Source organism: Excalfactoria chinensis, chromosome 3 (assembly GCF_039878825.1).
Source record: "Excalfactoria chinensis isolate bCotChi1 chromosome 3, bCotChi1.hap2, whole genome shotgun sequence".
In the NCBI taxonomy this organism is placed as follows: Eukaryota; Metazoa; Chordata; class Aves; order Galliformes; family Phasianidae; genus Excalfactoria; species Excalfactoria chinensis.
In genome coordinates, this window is record NC_092827.1 from 26,364,696 (window position 1) to 26,386,706 (window position 22,011).

Genomic DNA, 22,011 nt, shown 5'->3' on the forward strand with positions numbered 1-22,011 from the left:
TCACTTTAAACCTAATGGAGAGACATAGGTTATCAGGTAAGAAAGGGTTGGGGACTTTACACAGTGATGATCTCACAAAAAAATTTGGCCATCTGGATGGGAATCTGCTCACCTTGCTCTCAGGAAAGAGACCAGTCTTCTGGGATGTGATTCACTTGTGAGTTTTGGGACAACTGTGAATCTCATAACAATGAAAGCACTCACACAGGTTGAACGTAACCACAGACTGCAAAGAACATGAGACATGTCTGCTGTGGCCCAAAGCCTTTCTTCTGGACTGCTAAATTAAGAATCCCCTGTATTTGTATCCTATTTGTAAAGATATGATAAACTGATATTTGTTGCTAAGGGGAGTTTGTTTATTGATAACGTTGAGGAATTTATCCTTACACAAGTAAGTTTCTGCTCATGATAAATATCAGGATTACAAGTTCCTAGGATCTCACTTTTTAAAAAGTTTCAACATTTTGTCAATGTGGAGGTTATGGGATCTTAATCCTCAGTAGGAACTTCCAGGCTTTCAGATTTTGAGTACCCAACTTACTTCTGTACCCTGTTATAAAAAGCAGTTATTTGTGTAATTATGGTTTTTGTCCTTCTTCATGTACACCTTTAACTTCAAGAACAATTTAATATTGTTTTTAAATCAGTGGCATTCTTTTTGTGAAGAGCTGGCTTACTGCAAGAAAAAAAAATGTCTAAAGTGTCTAAAGTGCTTTCTGTTCACTAGAGAATTTCCATTGCTTGGTACAAGTAAACAAAGCTTACTTTTTTTTTTTTTTTTTTAATGAATGATTGAATGAATGAATGAATGAATGAAAAACTGTAGGGTTTCACTGCTCTTTCTATCATCTTTTACTGCCCACCTGACTTTGATTTTAAACTTTGTAGCCCTCATTCTTGAGCAAAATTTATTTGTTCAATGTTTGCTTCAATCGTTTTTAAGATTCTTTGTCCAATTTGCAGCTGCTGGAACGTTCTGCACCTCTACTGATCAGTCAAGAGAGTCTCTTAAAACTGACATTTTCTAACATTGCTTATGATTGGGGTTTTGGTTTCTTTGAAGGAGTAACAGGGAAGGAGAAGGTGACTGAGTTCAAAGTGCCTTTTAGAAATATTCTGTGCATGTGACTTTTAGATCAAATAACTCCCTATTTCCTTGTCCTTTCTCAGACTTGAATGCACTTAACCCAGTGAATTTGTGCCTGCCTTGTGTAACTCTGTTGTAACAATGAAATCCCTTGAAATCAGCAGAGTTTGTTATTTTTTTTTTCTAGAAGCACACGCTTGCAAGTATTTGTCTTAATTGACATTGTAAGTATTTTAAAATGTACCTAATTTTTCTGATTTTAGTGTTACATGTACAGCATCTTCCTCCACAGTCATTATATTTCTAAGTATGATATTATATGTCTGCAGTGGTAGGAGGTACTTTCCTGTTGAATAAGATATGACCTAAGTAGTTGATGGTCTTTAAAACTTCTAACTGAATAATTTATTTTGTAGGGTGAGATGGGTGCAAAAGGACAGGATGGTGCTGCTGGTCTTCCTGGTGAAAAGGTATGTTTTTGTGTGTAAACACACAATTTGACTCACTGGGTAGCACTCACTGTGACAGTGGCTCATCTGTAATTACTCACAGAAGAGTGAGGACAGAACATTTCTGTTGTTAGAGATCTAATTTCTGTCTTGTATGCTGCTGTATACACAGATAAAGCAGCTCTAGCTAATAGAATATTCTGCAGTCATGCTCATCTTTCTTCTAGAAAATGGGAAGGGGAATATACACAGCTAAGGGAAAGCCTATTCAGATGTCACAACAGGAAAGAGATGTTCTCTTATACCCAGCATGCTGAATGGTGGAGAAGACAGGCCAGCTTGGCTAGATCTCTGTGAAAATGCACAGCCCACAGCAGGTAGTGACACCAGGAGCTGAACTTCCTCATATCTGACACACAGTGGGGGTGTTTTCTTCCTTTCTGGGTGTCATGGAGGACACCTGACCTAACCTGGTCTCCAAGTCTTGCTGCTGCTTTTCTTAGATAAGCCTGTCTTGCACTTTTCTTAACACATCAGTCTTGGAGAGGAAGCAGATTAAAGCAGACTGTCTGCTACCCATGCTCCCTGACAATTTGTTAAACGGTGAAGGCTAGGAATGCCCAGAAAAGAGCTTTTGTGCTCTCAGCAGGCCACTTGATAAAGCTTTGAGATAAAAATCACTGACCTCTAAGCAGAGACTTAGGAGTAGCTGTGGCTAATAAAGCTTATCAGCTTGCCTGCATATTCAAGATAGTAAGATTCACTTCAGGATGTTACCCATTCACTTTGTCTGATTTAAGGCAGTTATTCGGATTTACTGATTAAAGAGCAAGTCCACTAGACTAACATCCCATCATCATGGCAGCCCTCAAGAACACTAAGGAAACAGTGTGTTGCTGGAGATGATAATGATTTGCCCACTTGTGATTTTGTTGTTGTTTTTGTTCCAGTTATCAACTAGGAGCCACTTTATATATTAATGAGTGAAGTTTTCCAGAAATGTGTTTCAGCTTATTGCACTGGTGGCTTTGTGTTTGTTTTGTTTTGTTTTGTTTTGTTTGCTTTTTGGTTTTCCAGTGGTATCAAACATCTTGATTAGCCTTCATCCCTCACTTGTGTCAATTTCATCATGCACTTCAAGTTTCTGTGCATTTAGTGCTATGAACATATATTCCTCTTTAAGGCAGCTGCTGCGGTGATAAGTACAGTATTTCAACAGTGCTCTTAATTTGGTTCATTTAGACATTATCCAGATTTCTAAGCACCGAAACAAGAGTTTCACCTCAACTGTGAGGTTTTTAATCTGTTAATAAGATACATAATTATGAATCTCTTTCACTTTTACTTTCAATTTTTTTAAACTTCATTTTTATTAAAAATTGAGAGCTAGATATATGATATTAGAAAAGAATATGAATTAGCATCAACAGCAAATTAATTATTTTAAGCAGAAAAGTGGAGAGCAGGTTGCAAAGATCTTCAAAGGACATTGCAGTGTTGAGGAACTGAGTCATAAATTAGCATGTAAAACTCAGTGAAATTAATAGTTAAGTGATGGGGAGGAAAAACAAGTCAAAATTTATGTATTTCATATTGGATGCTGGACTGGCTTTTATTGGTCATGAAAGTGATCTTGAAATTAGAGGTCAACGAAAACATACTCTCACTGTTAAGTCCTAGTCAAATAAACAAATGGAATTTAGTAAAGATTAGGAAGAGAGAGAGGAACAAAAAAATCCATCTTAAATTCACTGCTATTAATAAAATCATATACATAAATCTGTGCATGCATTTCTGTTTCCCTCATCTTGAGGTGGATTTAGTAGCATCTAGCAGGCATCAAAACTGATCAGCAGCATTGGGTGTCTTCCAATTAAGGCATGAGAATGATGACTTCAGTTTGAAAAAGGCCTCAATGAGGTGAAAATGATTGCATTCTATGCTCTGTAAAATTATGGGTGGAACAGAAAAGATTAATAGGGTTGTTTTTTTTTTTTTTATCCTCTTTCAGCATGAGAACTAGAACATTAAATTATTTGGTAGCAAGTTTGGAAAGCATAGAAAGGGATTCTTCTTCACATAACGTGATTAAAGTTGGAGTTCTGCAACAGGACTGAAATTATTTGAAAGTCGATTAAAGTTGGTAAAATAAATATCCCTGGAGGGTATCAAACAGACACCACTACTTCTCTGAAAGTTCTAGGCTCAAAATTGCTGAAGACTGGGAAATTCCCTGGAGAAGTCTCTATGATTACCATTTTGTTATACTTTTCTATAGGCTTCTGTTGTTGCCACAATTGTAGACACATACTTGAACAGAGAAACTTTTGATTTGATCCAGCTAGACAGCTTTTATTTTACTGCGCTCCCACATGTGAACTAGTGGGATGGGATATTATAAAACAGTAGATTGATTGTGATTGATATGTAATGAAGTTGTGTTTTTCCTCATCTCTTTCTGTTGCTCCTTCTTTGATGGTGTCTTTCCTTAAAATTACCAAGCAACATTGCTTTTGCAGTACAAGTTATTGCTATGCTTTAACCTGGCAGGCACTTGATCACCACAATGTCATTCTCTGACTTCTGCCTCCCAGTGAGATGGGGGACAGAACTGGGGGGAAAAAATAATGAAGCAGAACTCATGGGTTGAGATTAAAACTCTTTACTAAGACAGAAAAGGAAGGGAAAAAATAATAGTAATGGTAATAGTAATATGCATGTACAAAACAAGTGATGCGCAGTGCAATTGCACATCTCCTGACAGCTGATGCCCAGCTAGTCCCCAAGCAGTAGCTACCTGCCCAGTCAACTCCCCACAGCTTTTCAAATTTTTTCACATGATGTCATATGGAATATTCCTTTGCCCACCTTAGGTCAGCTGTCTGGGTTCTTCCCCCTCTCACCTCCTTGTGCCTACTCATCTCCTTTCACTGGAAGGACAGTAAAAGGGGCTGATAGGCTGAAGCATCCTTGGCTCTGTGAAGCCACTCCTCAGCAGCAACTTAAACATCGATGTGTTATCAACTTTTGTTCTTTTATTAAAGTCAAAACATAGCATCATACCAGACACTATGAAGAAAAATCAACTCTGTCCCAGCTGAAATCAGAACAGTTATTTTTGCAGTTTCCATGGTTAATACTGTTTGGGTGTTTTGTTTTCTTTTTCTTTTTTAGCACCTTGTAGAGTCACTGTCAGGCCAAATCCAAAAACTCCTGTTAGTTTACATAAGGCTCAGCACTGGGGTTGTGTTTAATGTTGAGACAGTGTATTTTCCTCAACAGTATGACTCTTTGAATCCAGATTACAGTAAAGCAGTATCGTTGCTGCAAGTCAAAAATGAACCTCTGTGGATCTGAAACTGGCAAGTCCAAAAACTGTTTAAAAATATATTTATTTTGTACTTGCATAGCTAGATAAAAAACTGAGACACAGATGCCCAGGATATGTTAGTCTGAATTGTGATCTCTGCACAGAGTAATACAGTATGTTATTATTAGCTCCTTCCTGGAGGTAGAATCACTTTATTTTCCTGGTATTGTGGCTGATGTTAACACACTCTCTCAGCTGATGTACTAAGGGCTTTTTGAGTTTGTGTCTGTTGCTTTTGAACTCCTTTTTTTCTGGGATGTTCTGGATTATAGAAATATAGACTCAAAAACACCTAAACAAAGTAAAGGAAGAAAAATCCTCTGAGATTTCTGTACAAAGGCATCTCCTATATTTCTGCAAGTGGAGGTATAGATTTTGGAATGCTGAAGGAACATTCTCAGGAATTAGCACTGTTTATCCTTCTTATGCACCCCTTAATATGTGTTTTCTGTTGATAGAGGTGTGATTTTGTTTGACTGTAACCATTTTTATGTTTTAGGGAAAAAAATTAATGATGACTCTTTTATATGTAAATGTTTTTTGATGCTTCAGAGAGAAAATGGCACTCAAAACTATCTGTTGCAATATTGCATTGTTTATACTTCTTACCCTGATGAAAGGTTTGGAAGATAAATACGTGGCAGATCTTAATCTTGCTGCTTAATTTGTGTGTCCTATTTTGGAAATGCTCCATGGTCATATACTGAACTTTAAAAAGTCTACATTTGCAGATTTTCTAGGCAAGTCCATAAAGCTTGCTTTGTGTATATGACCTGTACTTTAAAGGTTTCAAGGCATGAAAATAGACTCATGTATCTTCAGTCTCTCTTCAAATGCCATGTTTGACTTTCTGTCATATGCAGAACAGGTAATAGCTAACAGTAATTTGCAGGTGGCCCTTCAGACAAACAGAACAATTTCCTATTTCCCTGGATGCTGCAGTGGTTTTTCAGCAGTTGGACTGGGTAATAATTGCAGAACTAAATGGCATAGACTGCTGAGAGGTTCTGCCATTTGAGAGGTTGCACCTGCTGGGGGCTAGTGCAGAGAAGTTTAAGTCTCAATGACTTCAGGGTGGGATAAGAATAACATTAACACCTCTTTTCTGAAGAAAACAGATGTCTGTTCAGGCAGTTCTGCAATGTTTCTGCTTTTCTACTGCAGTTTTTGTAAGCTGACAAATTGAAAAGCAGGTTCCCCCTTGGTTGATAGCATCCCACACCACAACAGGCCTGTCATGTCACCTGCTTTCAGGGTAGAAACAGTCAGCCTGACAGGAATGATGCCTAGCCTATAGACTCAAGGATCAAATGCAATCCCTGAGGAGCCCTACCTCAGGCCCAAAAAATCACAACATATCACAGACAATGTCACAAATACATAGAATCATAGAATCGTAGAATTACCCAGGTTGGAAAAGACCTTGAAGATCATCAAGTCCAACTGCAGCCTAACCAGTACCCTATCTCTAAAAACCCTCTGCTAAATCATATCCCCGAGTACCACATCCAAACGGCTCTTAAACACATCCAGGGATGGCGATTCAACCACCTCCCTGGGGAGCCTATTCCAGTACCTAACCACCCTTTCTGTAAAGAAGTTCTTCCTAATATCCAACTTAAACTTGCCCTGGTGCAACTTGAGGCCATTTCCCCTCATCCTGTCACATGTCACTAGGGAGAAGAGACCTGCCTCACTCTCACTATATGAACCTTTCAGGTACTGGAAGAGCACAATAAGGTCTCCCCTCAGCCTCCTCTTCCCCAGACTAAACAGCCCCAGCTTCCTTAGCCTCTCCTTGTAGGGCTGATTCTCCAATCCCTTCACAAGCCTCGTTGCCCTTCTCTGGACCTGCTCCAGTACTTCCATATCTTTCTTGTGCTGAGGTGCCCAAAACTGAACACAGTACTCAAGGTGAGGCCTCACCAATGCCAAGTACAGGGGCGGGATGACTTCCTTAGTCCTGCTCACCACACCATTCTTGATACAAGCCAGGATGCCATTGGCCCTCTTGGCCACCCGGGCACACTGTCAGCTCATGTTCAGCCATGCATCAATCAGTACCCCCATATCCTCTTTGATGGACCCCCAGGTCCATCTCACTCTTTGATGTGAAACTACCTCATTTCTTCTTCCCTGTCCTTTTTAAGGGAGCTTTCCTAAGATATATTCTTGAAATAGCAGGTCTTAATTATTGAGGGGAACAGAAGGAATCCTTAAAAGCATCAGAGGAGAAAGTTCTGTGGTGTGAGTTTCTAACCCTAAAAAGTAAGAGGGCAATAGTCCTCCTATGGAAAATGGCTTAATTTGTAGACTACCAGAAGGTATGGAATATGTTTCTGTGATCCCCTTCCTGCTGTCAGGACTGATTTGCTGCTTGGTCTTCTGAGGAAAATTCTTCAGTGGATCTGTCTGGTCAGGGTATATATAAAATATAATATATAAGAAGAAACGGATTGTAGCAGTAAATCAGATTCACTGTGTATGTGAGAGAGACTCTTATACCTTGCCTGGTTTGAAAATGTTCAACGAAGTCTACAAACACATGTCAAGGACGAAGTGTGTTAGAGTACTTTATTCTTTGGCAATTAGCAAGTGAAATTTTCTTTGGATATAGTTCTGAAGCTATTAAGTATAATTGGATTGCAGCCAGAGTGCTGGCTCCATGACCTGAGTGTAAATGTGCTGAAGTTAAATCTGTCCCTGTGAGGTGATTGGAGTGCTTTAAGATGTTGGATGACAATTGTTTATCTGATTCACATCAGGTTCTACAAATTAAGCAACACTGGTCTAGCGGTTAGACTGACCCCATTAAAAGAAGAAGCTCTGCTGTTAAGAATGGTCTTTATTCACCACCTGTGTTTGCTGTGTAACACCCCTGATGTAACCTGAGCAATGCTGATGTGTTCTGGAAAATACTCCCATTAAAAACAAAAAAACAAACCCACTGATTATTTTCCTAGTGTTTGTGTCATACTGAAAGTCTGAGAGAACTCTCCTGTTGGTGAGACCCACAGGCTTCTTTCCTGCAGTGATGCTTTCTTCTACCTACAAACGTATTGCATTTGGGCAGGATCTTTCCATAACATGTACTGGGGGATGGATAGAGATAGGCATAGTCAACTTTGCTGCAACAATTTTCTATGTTGAAATGAACAGGTTCAGTCTCTCTCCTCTTCCATTTCAGTAGATGAGCAGACTGCACTGAGCACACTGTGTGCTGAATCCTCCTTTTATCTTCAGTCATACATTTCCAAATAGTCTGATAACTTAAAGAGGTGCACGCTTTGGACCATGATTGGCAGATGAAATATTCAAGCCTTAAAAAAAAATTAAAATAATAATTTTAAAAAAGGCAGTGAAGCAAGCCTGAGGAAGAGATTGTCACCATAGAGTGTACTCTGAGAGAAAGCCCTTTGGGAAGTATGTATGTTATATAGCTCCAGCTAGGCAAAAAGCTCTTATACTTCTGAGAAGTGCTGATGGCAGCATGTCACAAAGGATTTAAGCTGATGAAGATGAATAATTGTCTTTATTCTTGACCATTCCATATTTGCCTGTCCATTTCTATTATGAAAATATTTTTCTTTATTTCTCATACGTTATATTCCGAAGAATAAAACTGAAGTATACAAAACCATAATTCAGGGCATTCAGATGACTTAGCAAACCAAAATATATTTTTGCCTGCACCCCTTTAGCCAACCTCCTATAGTGATTGCATTTCTTTTCTTTTTTTTTTTTTTTTTTTTTTTTTTTTGGTGTAGGCGTTGGTGATTACATATGTATGTTTCTTAAACTACATTTTTTGAAATGCATGTGACTCTACTCATTTTGCACACTTGACATTCAATGGCTTATCTTTTGTGTTTGTTGCTATTGGAGTTGCTTGGTCTTGTTTGGTGTTTCTTTTTGGTGTTGGTTTTTTGTTGTTGTTTTTTACAGTATTTTTTCAATCTAGTTTATGAACAGACATTGTAAAATACTTAATATTTTAAGTCAGCTCTTCAAAATAGCTGGTTTTGCACACTAAGCCTGCAGAATAAGTGAAATATTCAATATGCTGTGCCTTTGCTTCTGTGCTGTGTGGGTACTCCCATAGTATACTAGTAAAATAAACAGTTTAGACAGACTAAAAGGAGAAAGAAATGCTTATATGAATAAAAACATTGTTTATCATCACACATCTTAGATTTATATTCAAAGTCAGACCACAGAAAAGAACTAAAAGTACATTTCAAGAGCTCTACCAACTGTATAAGTAACAGTCATGAAGATGGGATTTGATTCACATGAAACACTGCAGTAGGTATCTACAAAATAATTGTTCCTTTTTTTTTTTTTAAGCTTGCGTGTATTTGTGATGATGACCAACAATAGTATACAAACTTACCTATTTTATGAGCTAGAAGACAACAGGACTAGAATATATAATGTTTGGGATTTTATTTTTTTTTTCTCGTTTAATGGATTTGCGTCTTTATAATTTTGGTTTTCTCAAGTTCACTAACAGTGTACTATCTTGAGTTTTATCTGACTCTGAAATGAAACACTGATCATTTCATTCTTGTAATGTGATTTTTTTTTTTGTTATCCTTTTGTAGTAATTGTTAGGGTATCCTTTTGGAGCGTGTTAATAAGGGCATCATATGAAATGTCTCTTGTACACTGGACATTTGTTAAATGTACATCCAGATTGAATTCTGTCATCGTGAAGATCCATGTGACCATTGAACTCTGTTTCCCATGGTTCTGGCTAGATTCTGTCCAGAATTTTCCAAGGCTTTTGACTTTGTAAAAGAGTCATGGCTGTGATGCCTGTTTAGCATATGCTCCCAGAGCATCTCACTCATGCAAGCATGCAAATCTAAAGAGACACCAGTGTTGAGCATTCAGTAAAAAAATCTTTTCCTTGCAGCTGTTTTGAAAGATCTCTAGACAGAGTGTCTTCCACAGTTCATGTGCTGCATAGGTTCTTGAACAACGTTAGGATATTTCCAAAGTATCTCATCAGCATCCCTAAGAAAACTTAAAGAAATGTATATGGAACACTAGACAGGCACTACTTAGAGACATCGTACTCAATGTGTATCTCAGTTACTCAGTGTCATCTAATTTCTAAGCTCCTTTAGGTGCTGATCAGTTAATTTTTAGATCAGGTCTGGTGACAGATTTTACCACTTAGAAAGCCTTTGAAAAATCCCTGTACTACTTTACTCTGCAGTCTCCAACAGAGAGTGAAGAGTATTATAACTACTATAGAAAGCAGTTTCTGAAAACAGGAACGTGTTCAAAGTAGGGAAATCGTGAGTTCTAATGCATAAAGCTGAAACAGCATTTAGATAGGAAACAGAATGGCAATTTCATAAAATGAGATAATGTGTAAATATTAAAGAAAATAGAAAAAAAGAAACTTTATTAGCACTACATGAAAGCCTTGAGTTTTGAGATCTGTTGGCCACCAGAAAGCAGGCAACTGAATCTCATGTATTGCAACAACAAATTTGGTATGTGTTCCTGTTGTGATTTCAGTGATGTGCTTGTCTATATTTAATGCAAATGTGCTTTTACAACATGGATGTATGTGAAAAGAGTAGCTCTCTACAGCTATCTGATGCATGAATCGGCTCTCTAAAAAATCACACTTCAGACCATTATATTTTCCAGAATTTGTTTCATTGCTTCAGTGTCTGTGTTCCTTGCTTGCCTGCTCGGCTCTCTCTTTAACATTACAAGGATGTGTTTTGAATAGCCTTTGATCATAAATTTGATTCCAGAGCGCTGTCTGCTGTGCTGACTGATTTTGCCTTATTAGGTGATTTTTGCAGTTCCCAGCTCCAGGAACTGTTGAGCTCCCTGGTTTTTAGTTGCCGCAGTTTAGAGGCAGCAGCACGGCCTGGTTCTCAGTGGAGGGTGCAGCATCACTGCTTACTCAATTTCTGTTTCCATTCTGGATGGAGCAGTGGTAGAGATTGTACTCAGGTGTGCGCCCTTTGTGAGCACAAACTTCATTTATCATTGAAGAATTATTTCTTGAGAAGAAAGGTACTTTGGTTTATTAGCTAAGCCATGGCACTGTCTTCTGCCCTCTTGTTGTTTCTCTCAGATTCAGGCTGGTCTCAGTAGGACAAAAGTACAAATGTATTTTGGAAACCAAATGCTAATGCTTGTGTTGCTCAGCATCAAAGCGATAGGCCCATGTCAGTGTGGTGAGATAAGAGGATAGGGGTGAGGGGGCCCTCTGGTATTTGAAGGGAAATGATTATAACCAGAGAAATGTGGCCAGCTGCATGGTCTTTGCACGCAGTGACTGCTATTGTTACATGAGGTGTGGCCAAAGAAACCAAAGGTCACCATCCATTTTGTAGGGGTCTGGGCTGCTGGGAGCAATAGGGCCCATGGCATGCTGCCATGTAGAAGAGGCTTTTGTTAGTTTGTTACATAACATGGAAGTAAAAAATAATGCAGTTACTAAATAATGTGGTGATTAAATACAGCTCTTTGTGCCTTAATCAGAGATTCATGAATACTGCAGCTTTGAGTCTGCTTGGCTCTGGTATTATTAACTGCATTTGAAAAGCCTGAGTCAGGGCCTTGTAGGCTTGAAATGGGGGGATGGTTTGAGGATTTTTCTCCCATTGTTTCTTAAATTATATTTAATGGGCTCTTTTTGTGAGGTTTCTGTAGCATACGGTGTTACATTTTCATGATTTTCTTTTAATCAGATCACCGTAGAAATTTGAAATTTTAAAACTATTATTGTTGTCTGTTTACATCTCATAAAAATAAAGAATTAAGACTGTAAGACAAATACCAGCTATTACAAGACTTGAACTCACAAATGTTGGCAGCAGAGTATTGTAGGAGACTAATTGGGCAGGAAAGAATTTTCTCTCTGAACTGCAGTGCTGTACAACTTCTCTGACATGTGTTGCTTAGTTGTATTTTTTTCCATTTGAGGAATTAGTGAAGTTCACCAAATATAACATTTTAAACTCAATTAATTATTGGTCTATATAAATTAGGACAACTTAGAAACAAATAACTTATGTTAATATAATTTATATATCAAAGTATAATCTCCCTGATTACCAACTGTTGCAAGTAATGCATTAAATTAAAAAAACAACTAAAAATTATTAACCTCATGTAGTAGAAAATTTATATGTAGAATAAATTTTATGGAGATAACATGTAGGTAGTTCCAAAAATAATGCCTCCTATTCATTCCCATGACAACTACAACAGAGCACAATAACATTATTTGATAGAGAAAACTCTCAGCTACAAAACATTATTTTTCAATGTAGTCACCTCAATTAGTGAATTTGTGTGGATGAGCTGGTTGAGATGCTCTTCGTTTCATGATGACAGCTGTGCATGGCCGTCTGGAACATGGCTTGTCTTTCATGTTGCACTCACTACTGCTGAACCACACCAGCCACCACCTCACTGTTCTCTCACTCACTGTTTGGTCTCCATAAATGTTCAGCAAACATCAATGAATGTCAGTGGGTGCAAACTCCGTGAGACTCCTTTGCTTCATTCATAGTTCCATGTCAGATACCACTTTGTCAGATTGCTGCCATCTGTCACATGGCAACAAAATGTAATGGAATATTGTTGGGAAAATTCAACCTCTACTGCCACCATCATCTGCCTCTGGTGTTGTGGACCAACATATTAAAGTAGGAGGCATTTCTTTTAGAATGACCCTCATAGCGAGAGTTACCCTCAAAAAACTTAGAAGTTGTAATGTAAGATTTATATTCCAGATTCAGTGTAAATTGCTCTTGTACGTTCGCTGTTGGATAGACAAACTCTTTTCTTCATACAGCAGAATCATTCGCAGGAACAGAAGAACAGGATGTACTTCTTAAATTCTCATTGCCAGCCAATATTTATCAACTCCCAAGATTTATGCTGCGTGTTTCAAGTCTGAATCGATCAAATCAACGTGACATGCTGAGGCTGCGCCAAGTCATATCTAATCAGCAGTCAGCACTGCTGCTCTGGTTTGAGGCTCCCAAAAATAGAAACATAAGAAGTCAAACAAGTAAGTGGAAGGGCACTAAAAGAAAAAGTGCTGCTAATTCCACTGTTGACTTTCTGTCTAATGGATTCTTGTTCCCAGGCCGTGCTAAGTAAAGCAACTGGCGCAGGGTGTGTTTCTGCAGCTGGCTCGTCAGTGACACACACAGCCCAGCTGGCTGACAGGTGTTTGATTCGTGTTTAACAACTACCTCACACAGGATGGATATTTTTCATGAGAATCTAGTCAGCTGATGCTTTTTGTTCAGAATTTACAGCCCTTTCACTGTTCTGTCTTTTTGAATGGCATTTCTGTTTTTCTTTACAAATGATGGTAGTACTGCTTCAGTTCATCAAAAGAAGGCATCAGCCTCAGAAACCAAATGGGGGAAAGCTAACTTTATTAGTTGTAACCCACTACCTTTTCATGTGGAAGATACATGTTTTCTTTATAGCTATTGGCAATAAAATCTCCAGAAATGTTTATTTAGCTGTACATTTGTTACAATGAAATTTCTGTCAAAGGGAAGGTATGAAAGAAGAATGCCAAACTTGCAAAGTCTGGCTGTTACACGCTGTGTTTACACCTCTTAACATGAGAAAGCCTTGGGACTTTCTTGTACAGTGTTGCTCAAGCCTGCAGAAGAGAAAGTCCTAGTCTAGAAGGGCATACAATAGTGAGAGTAACAACCAAGATTTTGAGGGAAGAGCAAAGGTTAGAAAGTACTTTAAGAGATGGGAATAAAAAGTGTACAGTGCTATTTCTTATTGATTTTATCGTAAGCTACATAACAGGACTCTGTGTAACTGGGGATAGATTTATTCCTTTGTTGTTTCTTTTTAATTTGCTTTAAGGTGTTTTGATTTTTTTTTTTTGTTTTTTTTTTTTTTTTTTTTTTTTGTTACAACTAGTGGAAGAGATGGTGATCTTTATGACACTTTTTAATTGCTGTCTCTGTAACAAGCAGCTTTTCCAGCAAAACCAACAGTGGAAATACAATATCAGGATGGTCCTATAAATCATCTTTGATTCTGTGAACTCTCAGAATCATAGGCAGTAGGATGTAGTGTAATGTAGCATTGATTATGGCCAGTTTGTTGTTGTTTGTTTTGGTTGTATTTTTCTTCATGCATTTTTCTTTTCTAGTATAAAATCCTTGAGGTGTAAGATGGGACTTCAGGAATAGTTAACAGAAATACAAAAATACTGGCTCTTTGCAGTGATGAGATTATAATGCCAGTTTAGTGAAATAGCTAGGAGAAATATTGCATTGTAGAATATAGTGTGCTGGCAGTACTTCTGAACTTGAGAAGAATGGGGAAGGAATGTAGCGGGAGAAATGACTGTTGGAGTAATGTTGGTCCTATAAATAAACAAAGTTTTTTTTAGTGAAGGAATGATTAAAAACTCCTCATGCAGAGAACTCATGTCCCTTGGGTGGCAGACTACCTTCTTCCTGTTGGGCATCCCAGACATAGGATTGGGTTAATAAGCATCCAAACAATCAAGAAAACATTTTGAAAGGAGAACAGACAATTTTACAAGGTTGAGATGCTGCTGTTCCCTACAGAGATATACAGAACTGATAGCAGGAAGACATACTTGGACTTCTATTTAGGAAGCAGCTCCCTGGAGCTCCTGTACTTGATACCTGGATTCACAAATGTGTCTGTGAATCTTAGTCTGACTACCAGTCCATCTCCACAATATATTAAATGTCAAAAGGGGAGAGATTTCTTAAGAAACCATTGCACTTCTGAGTGTAAGTGGGAAGATGGAAGGTGTGACTTGAACTGCTTTTCTTGCCAGTAGTGCCAGAATGTTTGTAACTACACAGGCACACCAGCATCGTTCTTCAGAACAAACACTGATCTGCGTTAACATCTAGATTAGAAATTTCAATCTAAATGCTGTTTGATTCTTCTTAAATCTATAGTTTTGTGCTGCTTTTTTGCATTTCATAGCTGTATTGTTAGATGTTAGTCTTAATGATGGCTTGTGGGCTGTGAGATAGGCCTGAGTTAGTGTAAACTGAGATTTGTACCTGCTCAGCATTTGTCTTCTGAATCTTCAGGTTATGGAAATGAGTATTAAATTTCCTGCAGTGAAGAACAGTCTCTGATATTTAAGAGGCTGACTAATGTAGTTTACCTTCCTAATATAAACTCAGTGCACCAGTTATTATAGTAAATATAATAGTCATAATAAATTTTATTTTTAAAAGAGCTCAGTGATACATTAATATTGGAGAATGCATTTTATCTGACAGTTAACGTTATTGAATTTCAAATATTACTTCAACAAGGTCAATTAGATGGATTTCCAGTTCTTTTGAAAATTTAATAGGGTTTAGATTTGTTTTAAGGCTGTGTTATGGCTGAGTTAACAAAAAATCAATAGCTGGTGTGTAAGTCCAGGCAATTTTTCTTTTGACTGACCCATTGTAAAGGAAAAATGTAGTTATAAAATCAATCAGTTGTCCATGAGTATAAGATCATTTCAGTTTTCTTTTTCAATTGTCTTGTTTCAGATGATCAAAGTAGCTAGCAGCCTGGACTTAATTATCTGAACTGTTTGTCTGTAAGACCTTATGAATCTTTCAGAACCTTCTGCAGACAGAAACCCATTTTGTTATTCTCAGTACTCCACATAAAATTTTTTCATGCTTTTTATCTGCAGTTTCTTCATGCTGTCTGCATGATGTCACAGGTTAACTGAGCTGGATTGTTATCAAGACCATGTTCAATTCATGTATTTTTAAATAATGATGTGAAAGTATATTGAACAATACCCACTTTTAACAGTCATAAATCACAGCGTGCTTCTGACTCTTCTTATCTAAGAAATGTAACAGAGTGATGGGCCTTTGAAAAAGGTGCTGGTTGGGTCATTAGATGCAATCTGAAAAGTAGATAAATAAAAATGGTAAAAACCCATCAGGCTTTAGAGCATAGTAAGGCAGGAATAAAGAGAATCTGCCCTATTCTGCTACTCTTTGACACTATGTGGAACTTCCCACTGGTTTGTAATGTTCCACTATCACCTCCTCAGATGGCACTGCAAATACTAAGGAATTTCATCCTAAAAAATAATGTAGGTGAGAGGGAAGGAGAATAAGACATAAATCAGCTGTTGGAAGTTGCACAGAACCATGGCACAGCTGGGAACTAAATGTAAACCTCCTGGTTATGTACTGGTAATGCATTCTACCTTCTTTTTTTTTATTATTTTTCCCTCTATTTTATTGTTAAGTTCCTTGCATTCCAATTCTGTTCTTGAAATCAGTGGCATTTAGGAATGGGGACTGGTAGCCTGTCTTCAGGGCTGAGGAGTCAGTCCTTGATGGGGAATGTCAAGAAGATAAAGGCAGCTGTCATTTCTCTAAGGACATTTGATAGTAGTGAATATCACTTGTATTTGTCAAAAGAATAAAGGACATCTACAATTGAGTCTGCTTCAGATGATACTTCTGTTGATGGTGTAAAAGTTTCTCCTTGACAGAGGTTTTGGCTAGTTTCTTATCAATTTTTTTAAAGAAAAGGCAATGTATAAGCCTATTTATTTCCTACATTACAATGCATGGAAATAAGTGGGATAGTCTTTTTGTGTGGGCATTTTCAGAACTCTGAATTCTCTTGTGTGAAAACAATTTATAGAGCGAAGAAACCTCTGACTTTGACAATTTATTTGAAAAACATGTGTGCTTTATGTATTTTAATATAGATATTGTGGTAATCGTACCCTGTCAGCACATGCTAATAGAAAGTTAAAAAGGAAACAAAGCCAACTAGAGAGTGCAGTCTGGAGTAAGGAGTCCTGTGATAATATTTTCAGGAGCTCTGGGCTTGTTTCTACCTGCTCATTCATTAGCTTGTGTGCCAAGAACTGAGGCCTAAATTTTAAATGTCTATTTTTCAGTATGTTAACTTCTAGGTGCCTGAAAGGCTAAATGTCAGACTTGTCCCAAATACAGGAAGGGCTGAAAATGAGGAAAATTAACACCTCTTGAACTCAGGTTATGTCATTCTAGTAGATTTCATATGGCCATCTTTTGAGCAGCTGCATAGAAAAGCCACAGGAGCCCTGTTCACTGGGAGACAAGGATGCACAAGCCCTCTGACAAGCCCTCACTCACTTGGCCAAACTGTGGAGTGCCTGGCATGTTGAGATTGTCGAGGAAGCAGAACGGAGGAAAGGAAACGAGCTGTCTGAGCCCCTTCATGAGATTATTTTAAGGGACATTCTTAGCCTTGTTCACGTGGATTCAGTTTGCATGAAGGAGCTGTGGGCCTTTTATTAGGGCCTTTGCAGCCTATCAGTGCTTAGCATTTCTTAGTTCAGAAGGGGCCAAACGGGAACAAAAGGATCTGTAGATGCAGTGAAACCAAGGTGTCATAATATTTAGCACAAGCTTCCTGATGTAACCATTCCTGAAGTTTCACAGGGTGACTCCTGGATATATCAACTGAGTATGTTTTTAAATAATTAATATTTTATCAGGTGGTTCCATCCATTAACGTGAGCCTGCTTAGAGAAACAAGGAAATATTCCAGTAGGTTAAGGAACATGTCATCTAATGGAGTATAATTGGTGTGGGATTGTTAATTTGTTAAAGGGAAAAGTCTGACCCTGTTGGTGGCTCTTGACTCGCTCTGTAGTTGTTACGAGGGGAAGGATGTTGATAGAGCCTTGTGATAGTACATTGTTGAACATTCCGCTCCATTTCAGCAATACTAAAAATAGTTGTCCTCGTTTTAAAACACCAGACTATTAGATTATTCCAAAGGTCGGGCATATTCAGGATAATGGAAGGTACATACCTATAAATTATTGGAAGAGTGAGTACCATTTAACTGCCCTGATTTTACTTCTATTAAGATTAGTTTCCTTGCTAGTAATTCTGAGGTAGCAAGTTTATTTGTAAATCAAGCTCCTTGCAGTGCCCCAGTAAATATAAAAGACTGCTTATTCCTCCTGCTGAGGAAACATCTGCCTGTTTTTTATTTTATTTTATTTTAGCAAAAAGCTGGAGGTAAAATATGTATCTGAAATATTTTAAAGTGATTCTCTTCTCCAGTCATGAGGAGAATCTCACAAAGTTCTAATATATTTGACTATAAACTGTGCTAATACCTAAAACAATTTAAATAGCAAAGCACATTCTGAGTCACTGATGAAAATTCTTCTTTTATTCTTAGTCAGTGCGGTACCTAATTCATGTTGGCATACTGTTGCATAGTACAGATACCTGAACTGTATTAAGTGTATTTGTTACTTGCATTTTAGATTAGCCTCTCATTTTTCTTTTTTCTTTCTTCATTTATTTGAAAGTTTTTTTTCTTATAGGGAAAAACAGCAAAATGTGGAAACCAGGGTATAAAAATTCTTATAAAAATAGCATGCGTTCTGGGATAGTTGCTAAGCACATAACTACTCGGTAGCTTATTGTATCTTGAAAACTTTCGATTAGAAACTGTATCCTTGATTTTATAGGGAATCAAAATACAGGTAAAAACTTAAGAATCAATAAATCATAAATACATTGAGAACCCTGATTATATGTACACTGAATACTTCCAAAGTGGTTAAAGCAGTTACAACATCAATTATTTTAGATTTAATGAAAATCAGTATTGATGCTGTGGGAGATTATTTGTGCATTGTTGTGTTGAAGGGGTCATAATTTGTCGAATGCTTATTAAACAATGCAAGACAAAACAACTATGCCTTGTGTTCATAAAAAAACAAGCAAAGAAAAAAGCAGGGAATATGCAGTTTTTCATCTAGTTTATATTAATCCCATGTAGTAATGAAGATAAAATATTATCTGGTAAATGTTAGACTGCAAGGGATGCTTTTGAAATCATGTATTCATATTGTGAATTTGGGGGAAATGAAGGAATAAAGATTACTTGTGAATCTTAATTAGAATTTTTCCACATCATACTAGCACCTATTTTTAAAGAGGGGAGACGTAAGAAAGTTGTTAGGTATTGTGCCATGGGTGGAATTATAAAAATGTAATTTTTAACAATCTATTTTAGTCTGTATTTTAATTGTTACATGTCATGGCTTCTTTGTACTTACATGCTTCATTACTTGTATCATTTTGATGAGTAATTGTTCTTTTATTGGCTCTTTGTGTTGTTCAGAGAGACTGGAGCTTTTCCTTTGTCTCTGTTCTTGTTTGTGAGGCATTTATCTTCCACTTGGCTTGGAATCAAACAAGTGAACTTTCAGAACTTTATGTCGCTGAGCTCTGGCTTGGCTAAAATACTATTTGGGTGGTATACAGGTTACTCAGGGAAACTTCTGTCAAGAAATTAAGGCCCATGAATGGAATGGAGAAATCACTTGATTTTAGATCCCTTTAATAAGCCTTCTAAGCTCCCACTTGATGTCATAGGAGTGTGGATGAATTTATCTAACAGAACTTAGCTTAACAACTTCAGATTTATTGAGACCAATGTTCTCCACTGTGGCATATTATCATGGTTCTGTAAATGGAGGTTAGTTCTTAGCTTTCAGTGGCATAGCCTGGTTCTCACTTTCCTAAGAAGGAATGGAGATGGAGAAGGAAATGACTGAACTAATTTCAACTGTAATTCTAAATGCAATATTAATAGGTTTTTGACTGTACTTGTTACTTGTTTCTGTTTGGGTTTTCTTTTTTTCTGCTAAAGTAGATGTCATTCAGATGCTAAAGATGGCATTGAGCAGGGACAGTTGCCTTTTGGAAACATTTCTGATGAACTTGTTTCTATCTATGCACAATTGCAACACAACTCCGAAGCATCAGGTTTCTTGAATGGAATTTAAAAATCCTAATCAAATTCTTAGTTATCATGAGGGGCACATGAGGAAAGGTATTTGAGGAGGAAGAGTTCTACAGCTGTAGTAGCTGTACAGGGGAATTGCTATGCTTTTGCAAAACAGGAGGTACAAGAGATAGTCATTTAACAGCATAATCTTTTCACTGTCAAAACATTCACCTGTGATTGTTAACTGTCTGAAATGAAGTGTATTTCAACCAAAAACAAGACAACAGATATAAATGACACTAGAAATCAATTAAATACTTCTGTACGAAAAGAATGAGAAGCAGTGCATCACCAAACATTCTGGTGATTTGTTATGGCCTCTCTTAATTTAGCTTAGTCATGACTTAGATCTGAAAGAATGATGGTTATGTACATTTTATTTCAGGGGGACACTGGCTTAGTGGGTGCTCCTGGCATACCTGGTCTTACTGGTTCCAAGGTAAAAATAATAATAATAATTTTAAAATTGTTAATTTATTTCACTTTCAACAGCTTTTTTTGCCAGCTCTCCAGTATTTATCTGCACTGTATTTGAATGGCATATCCAGTTTTAAACTTGTATAGCACAACAAAGGAACTTCACTATCAGCTCACAAGAGAAAGGACATGAGGTACAGTGGCACAGATGTGCCTGCCAGTGTTACTTTGTGTTAAGAGCAGTTGCTTCTCAGAAATTTGCAGGATGTTTGCAGCCACCAGATATACAGATTCAAGAATCTGATATTTGAGCCTCATGATCTCAGCAAAATGAGATGAGGGAAGTACTGTTTCTTGCACTCTTCCATTTTTATCTTTTACTCCTCCTTAGAGATGGAAGGCTAGAACATGCAAAAAGATGCTTGTGCGTTACAGACGTTACTGGTAATATTTGTTAAAGTTGCCTGACACTCATCATGATCTGATTTTCTTTTCAGTAAGTTGGAGCTATGTTTAAGCATAAGTGTTTGGAATGAAATCCCAGTGTCATGTGTTTCTATCTGGCTAATTCCTTTAATTCCTTCCAGAAAATCATACGTAAAATGGTTTTACTGCTTCCAAAAACTAAAGGACTAATGAAAAAAAAAACCAACAAAAAAACAACAACCATAGTTTACTTAGAATTTCAAGTGTTGATAAGCATGATCATCATGCAAAAGGATGATTCACATATCTTTAGGGCAGATCTTTCCTACAGCAATAAGAAAGGGAACATTTTCTCAGCAGATGAGGTAGCCAGCATTGAGTTTCACAACATACTTACAATTTTCTATGAATATATGCATTCAAAGCTAGAATCTTCTTGACTTGCACTGTATTTAAATAGTAGTAAAAATTGTATTATGAGTGCCATATTGAGTATGAATTGGAAAACAGTGACTGTCTGTTAAAAACATTGTGTGAAGTGTTTAGCTTACCACATAAGAATTTGGCCACAAAAAGAAGAATTCAAGTCAGTCTTAAAGGTGTTATTTTGCAACATTAGTGTTTTGTTTTGAAGCAACTTACCCTTGCCTAATATGGACTACTATTTTAATGTTCTCTTTATGTTTTCTGTTATTACATTTCTTATTTTCTTTTAACTGGGTACGAACATGAAAGTGAATATAAGAAAATAATAGTCTGCTATTGTGAATAAAGTAAACCATTCAACTACACAAGGAGAATGGTATTGGTGATCTGAAGTGTTGTTGTGCTTTGGACCTCTTCCACTCTTACTACTTGAGAGTTGTGGAAAAACTGCAGGGAGTTCAGCAGGGACTGTAGAAAACATGGCCAGTGAGGTGAGTGTCATGGCACTGAGTTTGTTGAGTCTGTCAAAGGGATACATTAGGGATTGTCCTGCAGTTTTAAGTAGCCATGGCAGCTGATTGATCTGTAAGAGCAGCTTTGTTGTAAAAGCTAAAGATCAGTCTGCTGTGGTATGCCAGAAAATGTGCATGTATGGAAGTGGAAGCAGAGCTAGGCTGTCCAGTATGAATATAGAAACGTAGAAAGAAACATACAGAAAGAAGGGGAAAGACACTCGAGCAAGATTTGTTGTGATAGGAATGGTTTCAAACTAAAAGAGGGGATATCTGGATTGGATATAAGAACAAAGTTTTTTTTTATGACAAGGATCATGAAGCACTTGAGCAGGTTGTCTGGAGCGGTGGTGAATACCCTGTCCCTGGAGACGTTCAAGGTCAGGCTGGGCCAGGCTCTGAGCAACTAGATCTAGCTGTAGGTGTCCCTGTTCATTGCAGAGGAGTTGGACTAGATGACCTTTACAG

At 37.4% G+C, this 22,011-nt stretch overlaps 1 protein-coding gene across 2 annotated transcripts in view; it reads left to right on the top strand.

The window, feature by feature from the left end:
• The window catches only part of COL19A1 (collagen type XIX alpha 1 chain), a 181,761-nt gene that overhangs the window by 45,378 nt on the left and 114,372 nt on the right, over positions 1 to 22,011 (top strand). For both annotated transcript variants that reach the window (XM_072333644.1, XM_072333645.1), the window contains exons 10-11: positions 1,507 to 1,560; positions 20,148 to 20,201. In XM_072333644.1, the coding sequence (XP_072189745.1) occupies positions 1,507 to 1,560; positions 20,148 to 20,201 (108 nt within the window). The remainder of the gene's footprint in view (positions 1 to 1,506; positions 1,561 to 20,147; positions 20,202 to 22,011) is intronic.